Source organism: Seriola lalandi, unplaced genomic scaffold, assembly GCF_002814215.2.
Source record: "Seriola lalandi dorsalis isolate HSWRI2012SDOR001 ecotype SW California unplaced genomic scaffold, Sedor1 jcf7180002054939, whole genome shotgun sequence".
Taxonomy (NCBI): Eukaryota; Metazoa; Chordata; class Actinopteri; order Carangiformes; family Carangidae; genus Seriola; species Seriola lalandi.
Window position 1 is genome coordinate 2,140,602 of NW_019525659.1, and position 11,349 is coordinate 2,151,950.

General features: G+C 43.2%; 1 protein-coding gene across 2 annotated transcripts in view; it reads right to left on the reverse strand.

The window, feature by feature from the left end:
• Positions 1-10,529, reverse strand: part of sh3glb2b (SH3-domain GRB2-like endophilin B2b) — a 20,711-nt gene extending 10,182 nt beyond the window's left edge. The window contains exons 1-7 of one of the 2 annotated variants that reach the window (XM_023397922.2): positions 10,342-10,529; positions 7,693-7,834; positions 7,098-7,109; positions 5,435-5,563; positions 2,780-2,913; positions 2,413-2,505; positions 892-954 (exon numbers count right to left, since the gene is read on the reverse strand). In XM_023397922.2, coding sequence (XP_023253690.1) covers positions 892-954; positions 2,413-2,505; positions 2,780-2,913; positions 5,435-5,563; positions 7,098-7,109; positions 7,693-7,834; positions 10,342-10,404 — 636 coding nt within the window. In that variant the 5' untranslated portion in view covers positions 10,405-10,529. The remainder of the gene's footprint in view (positions 1-891; positions 955-2,412; positions 2,506-2,779; positions 2,914-5,434; positions 5,564-7,097; positions 7,110-7,692; positions 7,835-10,341) is intronic. The other variant, XM_023397923.2, reaches the window with a different exon arrangement.
• Between the last annotated feature and the right edge of the window lie 820 nt (positions 10,530-11,349).

Genomic DNA, 11,349 nt, shown 5'->3' on the forward strand with positions numbered 1-11,349 from the left:
GGGGGGGGGGGGGGGGGGGGGGGCGACAGCAGACTCTACTATTTCCAGGTCTTAGGGTCGTTACAGCTTGTTAACAACATCTGTGGGTTTGAAGGTGTGTCATTACTGAAAATGACGTTTTTTGAGTGGCTTTAAACATCCAAGAATCTTTAGTGAAAACCCTAAAGTTGAACTTTTGAAGATCATTTTGTTGATTTAAATTCCGGTTTAATACATGAAACACTTGAATAGTGGAAGGAGGTTGGTTTTAGTTTGCTTCCTCTCATCCTCATCACAGCTGCTAACATTTAGGTTTCCTTTCAGATTCACTTACATATTACATATTCATATTCCATCACATGCCAGTTAACATTAACATTTATCATTAGATAAACATTACATGAACATAAAATGATCAAGTATGTATGTGTGTGGATTGTGTGTCTATCTTATGTTTCATACACAATCTGACAATTTAAGATTATGTCAGACAGACAAACAAACGTTTGGATCTGTGTACGATGATTATTTATAATAAAGTTTGAGGACCAGGCTAATTACTGGAGTTTCCCAGGAGAAACAACAAAACAGGAGACGACCTTGAAATAGGAAAGACCCGCAGGAAAACCAGGAGTGTTGGCAGATATGTGACTATTTTTGACAGAGTTTATATCAGTTACATGTACAATGTGGCAGATTAAAGAAACTGTTTCCCATAAACCACTGTCAGAGCAGACCACAGAGCGCTGAGGCCGCGGCAATGACGTGTAACAAGTTATTTCTTCTCAGCACATTCTGGTTTTAACATGTTTTTGAATTGTTGGTGTCCATGTTAAAGGTGGAGGCACATAAAAGCCGGTTGACTGTGTGTACAAGTGTTAGCATGTTAGCCTAGCTGCTGCTTTTTCTTACCGCTGATGCACTGGCAGACAGAACATAATTTCGAGGCCTTGTCTCCTGAAAGTCAGGTGCAGCCTACAAACAAGAGCGGGGGGGGGGGGGCATATTGGCACAGTCATGCATTTACAGTCACTCAGCAGAAGAAATAAAAAACAGTTAGCCAGAAGCATACAAGCATGAAGAAAACAGAGGTGCACATCATTTAGAGCAGGGTCACAGCAGAGGGTGCTGAACAGTCACAGTAATTACAGGCTTATTCAAAGTGTCTGATACAAAGAGCTCAGACAAACAGCATCCGGCCTGAACCCTGACACTGTGAATCACTGTCTGATTAGTCACACTCTTCCCTCCATTATAAAATTGAGCTTTAATGAACTCGTGTCTGAGCTCAGCGCTGAACAGGATGTTGGGTCAATGCAGCCATGCTTTCTGAAGAAGGAACCAACTCATCACAACACAGGAAGAACAAGATGACTGCACAAGTTATTCTGAAGAATGAACGTTCCATCTGCACACAACATGTGGTTTTACTTAGCTCGAACTCGCCTCGAACGACCACGCGTCAACTGAGCTGATTATGTAACAGAAAACAAAAGCTCCGTCTCTCACTTTCAGCAAACTATCAATTCAATTCACCTGGCTTATGACTCACCTGTTAACAAGCTAAACAGCTAGAGAGCAACATCATCCAATCAGAGCTGTCTGTGAAAACACCCAGTGATGATGTAATAATGGGAAAATCAAGATGGCCTGACGTCTACCACTTCAGCAGCTAATTTACCGTGTTCCTTTACCAGGGAATCTTGGGAAAAGTGAATTGTGTCTATCTGACTGCTGCTAAAGCTGCAGGAATCTGTCATTTTAAATTAATATCACCAAGCTCTGCAGTTTCCCTTAACCTCCTAAGACCCGAACTCTTGCATGGCGTGCATTTTTAATTTCTCTTTCCTATTTAGGCTGATTGGGACCTGAGAAAAATGATGTCCACATATGAGGACATTAGTTTTAAATTTCGATTACTGAGTGGCAGTATAATATCCTCACATATGGTCACCAGGCCCTTGTTGAGAAAAAGTTAGTATTGTGGTCTAGAGAACCCAAAAATGTGAGGTCCACATATGTGGACGCCAGGTCCTAGGAGGTTAAAGAGCGTTTAAATGTCTTTCAGCTCATCGGGTTGGTTTGACTGTCTCTTCCCTCTCAGAGCTCGTAGTGTTGTTTGCAGCTGCAGCAGCTGTTTGCAGCTGTAAAAAGCCTCTGTCCTCTACCTGCTCAGCAGCTGGTGAACACACTGTAGTGGAGCATTGAGGCAGCTAAAGAGGAGCTGGTGGAGACAAAACACAGAGCTCAAATATATTCATCAGCTGACACAGACACCACTCCGCATGGATCATCGTGTTGACCTCTGTCTGCTATTCAGTGTACCCTGTTACTGTGGACCTCATAACTGAGTGAGTCAAACCCTGTAGCAGAGGACAGAAGAGGAAAGAACAGAAGCAGCATCAGTAGCAACAGGGACGAGATGAGACTCACCGCTGATTTGGCCTCTGCCTGCTTGGCTTTCTTCACACGTGCTTTGCAGATGTCGAGATCCAGCCGTCGATTCTCCAGGAGCCGCCGCTCTTTCTGCACAGGACACGAGGTGACCAATCAGAGATAGCTGATCTGCCGCAGGGAGCACACCCTGCGGGACTAGGTTTCTATCCATCTAACAGCACAATGAGGCGACTAGCTCTGTGTTACAATACATCTCATAGGAAACAGCACATAGTCAGTTCAAGTGAAAAAGGTGTCTGATGATCCCTGACAACAGATTTGTCTTCGCGTGGATGGTGTTAATATGAACAGATGTCATGAGGACCATAGGACTGAGGATGATGAGCGGCTCAGTCAGACTTACTGATATCGTCCTCCAGTCTCCTTCTAGGAAGTTGCGTAGAGGAGTGAGGAAGCTGGTGGCTGAGGTTTGCAGGAACTCGCGCTCAGCTCCTCCCAGTCTAACCTGGTACTCTCCCACTATGATCAGGGTGCTACCTACAGTTGGCACAATACACAAACGCACACATGCACACTTCTTGTATTACACATAAGCAGACTACTGAAACAGGATTCATAGCTACAAACTTAGACAACTTGTTGCTTTGCAGAGAGCTACAGCCTGATGTGAGAACTTCTCATCTGACTGACGATCTTTCTTCTGCACAGGTTCGGACTGATGGTCGGGGTCACACCAAAATCATGAGGGGTCATTGTATGGGGACCATGTAGAGCTACAGTTAATGTTGTGTGAAGCCTGTTTAAGGTGTAAACGTGTGTCAGGGGTGAAGGTCTGGACCTACAGTCAGAGTGCGGAGAGCAGATTGGTCCAAAGCGTCTATTTGGACATCTGCGTTAAGACGTCAAATTTGCATGTCTTAAGACGACAGAAAATACCATGGTAAGAGGCCAATTTTGAACGTCTTAAGACATTTGGACCATCAATGCTGACATGCAAGAATAAACCGTAGACTAGATCACTGAAACTAGAGAAAGACAAGCTGGGGCAATGAAACATCATGAGCGGTAAATTTGAGTGGAAATGAGTGAAATCTGTTTAAGTTATTAAGTATCTGTTTGTCTGAAGTATCAGTGAGTGGTTCAGGTGCGCTCCTCGCTCTGCTCCCTGCTCCACTCCAGCTCCGCCCCCTCACCTGCTCTGTCTCTACAGGTTCTCATCCCTGTCCAGAGGGTGAGCAACAGACCATATGTGTGTTTTCGTTTAACAGGAAAAATCTCTTTCCACTAATCTAAATGGATCTTGAACAGTTTACACTGAAATCAAAGGCTTACTGAACCCACACTCTCTTTCCTCCTCCTCTGCTCAAAATTGCATAGGTTGTAATTTGTGCTCTAACACTGCCATCTAGTGGCACTTAGACAAACACACCACATGAAATAAATATGATATTGAAGTTACATTTTTCTCAGTAGTAGCCTATAAAAATGCAGATATTAATAATGTCAATATTATATATATGTTAATATTATTATAAATAATGTTAACATTCCTAACCTCAAGTCATAGGTAGGTTGGATGGGGAATTGTTTCTTTGACATTCAAAACTGTGTTGTTCATCAGGTTCTGTGAATGTGCTGTGGTCTCTCTGTGACTTCAGTCTGGAGGTTCACTCATAATCACAATAAAGGAATGTAACCAACTGAAATGATCAGCTCCAGAAGGTGCAATACTTAAAACTTCACTAATCAATATTTTTTATATTAAATGTCCCATACAGTGTAAAGGTAGATGTCCATGTGTTGTTTGATTATAGATCAGGTCTAGGTTCTATATTAATACTGTGAAAGTATCAAAGCCTCAGTCCACAGAGAAATGCACACAGCCTGTATTCAGAAACGGAGCCTTAAAACCAGCCGTCAGGACTTCTGGAACTTTGTGATGTCACAACAAAGCAGTCACTGCCCTCAGCCATGCCCCAAGCCCCGCCCACCTGGACCCACCATCCAACATTGCAGGATTTGTTTTCTCTGAGTGTTTACCTGAAATCTGCTACATTTTTACTGGCTCAGTCAGAAAACAGTCAGCCAATCAGAAGAGAGGCCCAGAGCCTCCTCTCTTCTGATTGGCTCACCGACCTGTTGTTCTTAGAGCTCCAGAGAGAAGCCTGAGAGAGGAGATGTTCTCTTTTTATGGATCAACACTTCAAATAAAAACACTGGAAAAGTGTAAAACATGGACCTTTAACAGTCGATCACCATGTGTAATGAGGAAACTCACAGAGTTTAGGTCCCCTCAGCTCTAGAAAGTATTTTAGCATCTTTAAGCTCACTCTTTCGGTTTTGGTTCAGGTTTGAGGACCTGGTTTTCAGCAGCAGTAGCAGCTGTTTCAGTGGAAAAGCTCTGATAAAGGCCCTGTCCACTACCTGCTTCATGGTGGAGAGACACAGCAGAGGACAGACGCAGCTGGGCTAATGATTCATCGCATCTCATTGTTTTAATAAAGAAGACAACCATCTGTGACAATGTAAAACTGAACGGACTCAGGACTGAATATTCTGCATGAAGTGAAATGTGTAAATGCGGCAGTGACCTCTGAATCTGCTCCTCTACATGCAGCGTCTCCAGTGTGTGGATGAACTATTGGAATCCTGTGGACTGTGCCGGGAACAAAGTAAACTACTACAGTGACATAAATGAAGACAATTAGAGAACACAAACACAACGAATCACTGCTGCAGAATAAATCAGTAGCAAAAATGGGCTTTATAGAATGAAAATCTAATGGATCGTAACTTCAATGACCTTGGTCCCAGAAAACTGAAGTTGACACATCAACACTTTCAGGTGCAGACTGACTGGTTCTATGGTTCATTATATCCAAACAGGTGCTGTTCAGTTTCACAGCAGAGAGTTTTAATTCAAACTGTTTAATGACCATAACAAAAAGAGAGAAGCTGCCTCATCCCTTTTCATACTTCGTCAGGACAAACAGCGTGGACAGTGGTGGAGATAGACGACGCTCAGAGTCTCATCAGTGTCGGTGACAGCTCCACTCACCGTATGGCGTCCCAGGACCAAACTCTTTGGCAGCGTCCAGCATGTACTGGCCCAGCAGCTCGGCGTTGGTCATCCTGGAGGGAAGCTTCTTGTCCAGTTTGTCATAGATGAACTCCTCTATTCGAGCACCTGGAGAACAGGAGAGAGAGAGAGAGAGAGAGAGAGAGAGAGAGAGAGAGAGAGAGAGAGAGAGTGTAAATGTGAAACACTGAGTTTCAGGAGCTTCGATCAAAGAAAAATGAACACACCAGACCTGACAGATGAACTCTGAGTTGAGGTTTTTTACTTGGTATTAGAACAGCAGGCCGAATTCATGCTTCTTCTCTCTAAATAATCCATAAACCTTCTATTTACCACGAGTTCCATCAATTAGAAAATGTGTGTTAAGGCACTCGGCCTATAGTTTGCTGGATTACTTGGATCTCTTCCTGGTTCACTTAAAGGAACAATCAATGCGTCCTTTAGCTTGTTGCTAATGGTCCTTCCTCGTCCTTTCCCTGGTGCACTGATTTTGTAAACTGTCCCATAGTGAATTCTTAATATTTCATATTAAAAGCCTTCCAGTGGCTCAGTGGTTCCAGTGCCCCTCTTTTCTACAAGGCTTTTAATGTGAAAAATATACGGGAAGTATCACTTAACAGTGATTGGAAAAAGTGATGGGTGATAATTAGTGTATAAAAGTACTACCTCCTCCAAACCCCCCCCCCCCAAGAATTTTTTATTGAGTTTAATGACACTGCAAGTCTTAGCTTGTTAGCATGCTAACATGCTTGGTTTGTTGTATACAGCCGGTCTGATGGAGAGAGGACAACAGAACATTCACAATACATGAGCTGCATAATCACGAAGCTCGTAGGAACCATCTCTGCTTCACTTTAGATTTAATGTGGGTCTGAGAGTAACGTCGTCCTCCGGCAGCAGATAGATCACAGACTAAACTGACTTCCACCCTGGAACATGAATCATAAACAACAATGAGCTAAAAGCTGCTTTACTGCACATTCAGCTCTTACTGAACTACTCCAAGTTTAAAATATTTCTTTGTGACCTTTACAACTCTTCCACTTTGTGATGTGTGTATTTTTTTTTAATATAGCACAGTTTACAGACTGTTTCAGATGCAAAGTAAAAGTGTATTCAGCATCATCTTCAGTTTCATCTTCAGCTTTTTGACGGACGATCTTGAAGACGTGTGCATGTTCTCGCTCTGAGGAGCTGCTTTGGAAAACGTGTAGAAATGTAAGATCAATTGTAGATTTGCTCTTAGAAAACACACTTAACTTCTATGACAGTTAATCATCAGGAAATAGGACTTCAATCAGACTTATTAGTGAATGGCTTTTCTTTGTTTGGATGCCGGCTTTTATTTTAGCATTTCCAGCACCCCCTGAACGCAGCATTGGCTGTGTCCAATCAAACAAGTGCTGGCAGGTGTCTTCCTGAATAGAAAGTCATTAGTAATTCAACACCTGTCTGTATCTGCACAGTGTTAGTCAGTCCCTACACCGTACAGCAGACCACATCCCTGAGCGTCTGTTCATTCAACATGGGACACTGCTGTTCGTCCCTCAGACTGCATCTGCTGCGCCGCACATCATCATCTGCAGCCGCTACTGTGGAGGAGTTCTCTTACACAACACTGATAAATGAGGACAAGACTTACCAGTGTGGTCGACTGAAGCATGGAACGATAAAAATACACAGAGCAAAGGTTAGACATCACAACCAGAATCCTTCATAGAGACACGTTACACACAGACACAGACTCAGGTACGACTGAAGACGTGTAATCCTTCACCAAAATGGAGTCACTGTGCTAAAAAAAAAAAATAACAAAAACACAAACTGCTTGTTAAAATTCAAGTGCAAATAGGTGAAAAATGAAAACTGTAGCGCATACACAATTATGTTCAGAACATCACATATTCATTTCAGCTGCTTCTGAAAATAAGACGTTTCACTTTCTGCCTTTACCTGAAACAAAAAAACATGTTTGAGACTCGACCGCTGGGTCCCAGGGGTGACACAGAAAATGAAAAATGTTTCAGACAAAATAAATAATGCGATGTGGATGTGAGACACTGTCGTTCGACGGTTAGGTACATTTCTGTCTTTTTACTTTTTTACATTTCCAAATGATTTCTGTTACTTCTTCAGTTATCAAATCAGAAAGCCATAGATGTAATTTGGTCCTGGGACTCCACATGGACTGATGGCTGTGGTCGTGCGGTTGTTTGGACAGACTGAGCAGGACTTACTGGGGTTGGGCTGCAGGAGCACCTCCGTCTGTCTCAGGATCTTCTCAGTCCAGTTCTTGGTGCCATCAGCCCGAGTGATCAGGTTCTCCAGGTGAGGATCCAGCTCTGTTTTCTCCGCCTGGCCCAGCTTCTCCTCTGTGAACTGGGAGACAAGTCAGGATATAACTTCAGTCACAATGAACTAGACCCACGTCATAGCTTTCAGAAAATGTCCCGACACTTTACTGTGACTGTGACAGTTAAGCTCAGGTTCCTCCATTTCTCCTGATCATCTCTGAGATGTCTCTGGAGGAAACCAGGCGTGACTCTTAGAACCGGTTTTCCTTGTGGAAGTTTCTCCATCTCCACACAGGATCTCTGGAGCTCAGCCAATGACCATCCAGTTCTGAACCCACTGTTCATACTGACTTGTTGGGACATTTCTGGCTCTGTGAGATTACAAACTTTACAACTTTATTCTCATAATATTACGACTTTTTTTTTTTTCGTAATTTCTGATGAGTTTTTCCTCAATGTGGCCCTAACACTCCACTGTAGGACTTCAACATGTATCATGTGAGATTCTGTATATCAAGCTATAAATAAGTATAATTGAAATGAAGTGGTAAATGCACTGCCCAAATACCAGCATTCTCTACAGTCTGTTGACTGTAATGTCTGACATCACCATGGTAAAACCAGCAGCAGACATATCTATGCAAATTATATCAAACTTATTTTGTGACAGCAGCAATCACCAAATGGAGCAGGTTATAAAACTTTCCCCTCTCACCAACTAACGTGTCATAATAGGAGCTGTGCAATAAGTCATGTGAACGCCCACTTCTGCTGACATAAAAAATACCATCTGTGTTAGCAGGCACTTATCAGTCTGACTTCTCCTTCTGGATCTTCACTGGCCGCCAGCTCTGACTGATGGGAGGCAGCAGCCAGCTGGACTTAGAGACAGACAGATGACTGAGGAATTCGTCCCCACCGACATATCAGAGCAGGAAAAACCCAGACTGACAGCAGCTCTGTGGACCAGACCACATGACTAAATGACTTTTCACTTGGAGGCTGGATTATTAGGTAACAGCCTGGAACTTCACACACGGCTTACAGATTATATTAACTAACGTTTTCTTTCACTAGTCACTTAAAAGAAAAGCCTTTGTAAGAATAATCCAGGTAATATGCAGAGAAGAGGATACAATTAAAACTTTACAAATAAGTCCAACACTGTGAAACACCTACTTTAGGTGAAAACTTTAGGAACATACTTTATGTTCAAATTTACTGGAAAACTGAACCATCAAACAAGTTCATCTGATTTGGTTTAGGTGTGTAATCAGCAGCATTACAGCACAATGTTGAGGCACATCCTGCATCACTGGTGAGTGCGGTCAGAGGCGTCTCTGTTGCACCTGTAACAACACCCAACAGTGACATCACAGTGTACTGACACACCCTGGAGTACACGTCTACCTCACTGCAGTGAGGTGAAACACTAGTGGCTGTTTAAGTTGCTCTTTAAATGCAGCAGAATATATGAACAAAGAGAGAACTGGAGCCCTGTAATTTGTCCCATGACTCGCCATAATATAATATAATATAATATAATATAAATCATTAGTTCCTCTGTAACACTGAGCACATTCCAAAAGTTATTTAGCGCTGTCATCATTTGCTCTTGTACCCACAATCCCTCAGCAGTCAGTCTTGCTTACTTCCTCTGCAGTCAGTGGTTTCCTGTGTTTCCCACAATGCCTTTGGACATCCTCCAGAAAAACAGCATTAATGGATTGATGCATTCAATCAAACATGGCAGAAAAATGTGGGCAGAGACGAAGCGACAGAAGCTTTTCTGTGCTGAAACTGTGTGGTCGGTGTTGCCTGCTGTGTGAGCTTCCTGACACATTAATCCGACTCTCCTGATTAAACTCCCTCCTGGAATAAGTGTAATGATTATTATTTCTATCATTTAGTGTCAGATCTAACCCGTGTTGTTCCAGCTGTCACAATAGATATAGTGATAGTGATGATGGGAATGTGTGAAACGGCCCTCAAGGATCTCCCTTGTAAAATCTTGCACTTAAACCTTTCCTTAATAATCAGCACAGGTAGGTTCATGATATAACATGACCGTTTATTTATCTGTAGGGAGGTTTAGATGAGTTCAGCAGAAAAATGGTCCACGAGAGAACTGCGTCTTACTGTGGAAGCCCACATCTTTAACGAACCTGACGCAACTCCTAATACAGAGGAGTCATGAAATCACCCGTTTTTTGTGAATATGTGATAAATTAGAAAAACCTGTTTGACTGTGCCGTGTGGTCCATGAAGGAGCCCTGTCCTGCTCAGCTTGTGTCACGTGGGTGACTCACTCGATCACAGCCATCAATAATAGATGGAGGCTTGACAAACCTTTATCGGTTTACAGCCGCGCTCATCAAAACACACCCCAGAATAAACCTGCTGTTATCTCCTCAGCAATAACTGAAACACCGTAGACCGCTACGTGTGTGTGTGTGTGCGCTGTGTGTGTGAAGCATCGTGGCCCTCAGCCTGTTTCCATCCCTGCAGGATGACGGTAAACCAGCCCGTAGCCGGTGCCTGCCCGCTCTGCTGCGGGGGGGGGGGTCGTCCTGCCGAGGATCTGCTCTTTACCTGCATTGCCCGGGTGAAGAAGACCCCCGCATCGGAAGCCAGTTTCTTGACGTTGAAATCCATGGCGCCGCGCTGAGCCGAGCACACAGGCAGCGCTGCTTGTTTCCCTGAAGAGGAAATCCTCCGGATCAGCTGAGATGATGCAGCAGCAGACGTAGGACTGGAGCCGTAATCCGCTTCATGGACAGTCGGAAATCTGCTCTCCGCCCTGCGCTTAAAGAGCCCACAACACCGGACTGCAAGTCACGACATCCCCTGCCCCCCTGCAGCATGTACTGTACCCCCCCCCCCCATCGTGACCTCTGGTTGTGGCTGCATCTATATCCTGTCATCAGGTCAACAGACGCTGTTCCAGCCGAAATATAATAATGTTCTGTAGATTATTCAGAGAGATTGATTGATTCCTGCGAAGAACACTGGTGCTGAAATTTTTAAATGTAATTAATTGCTTTGAGCATCACACACAGCTGACCCCCAAGTATTTAACATTTATTTAAAATTGGTGAAGGTTTCACTTTAAAGCTGCAGTTTGTACTTTTTTGTGTGCTTGGAAATTCCCTTATAAAGTCTCTGAGCCTGCCTCGTTCGTCTAACCAATCAGAGAAGGACAAAATCAGGGGCGGGAGCTCATGGCTCTGAGTTAGCAGCTGGATTGGTGCAGCAGATAATTGCATATTTTAGGGAAATCTTTCAAATGTGGATACACACGCTAAACTTGGCACAAATTGTCCTCCAAATTCCTTGGGTATTACTTTTGATACAGGTCAGCCACTTGAAAATTCAAGATGGCCGTAATTTCTAGCAGGGAAATTTTCAGTTCATCCACTATTTTCTAATATGAATGATGTAGGTGTCAAACCAAACATTTTAACAATGTAGAAGGTGAAATTTAGTGCACTGTAAAAAAAAATCAAATAGTCAAAAAGTATTTTTTAAGCAAAATATTACTCACAAAAAAATTCACAAAGAAGCTTGCTAACTAGTCTAGTGCTAGCGAGTTAGCCTAGT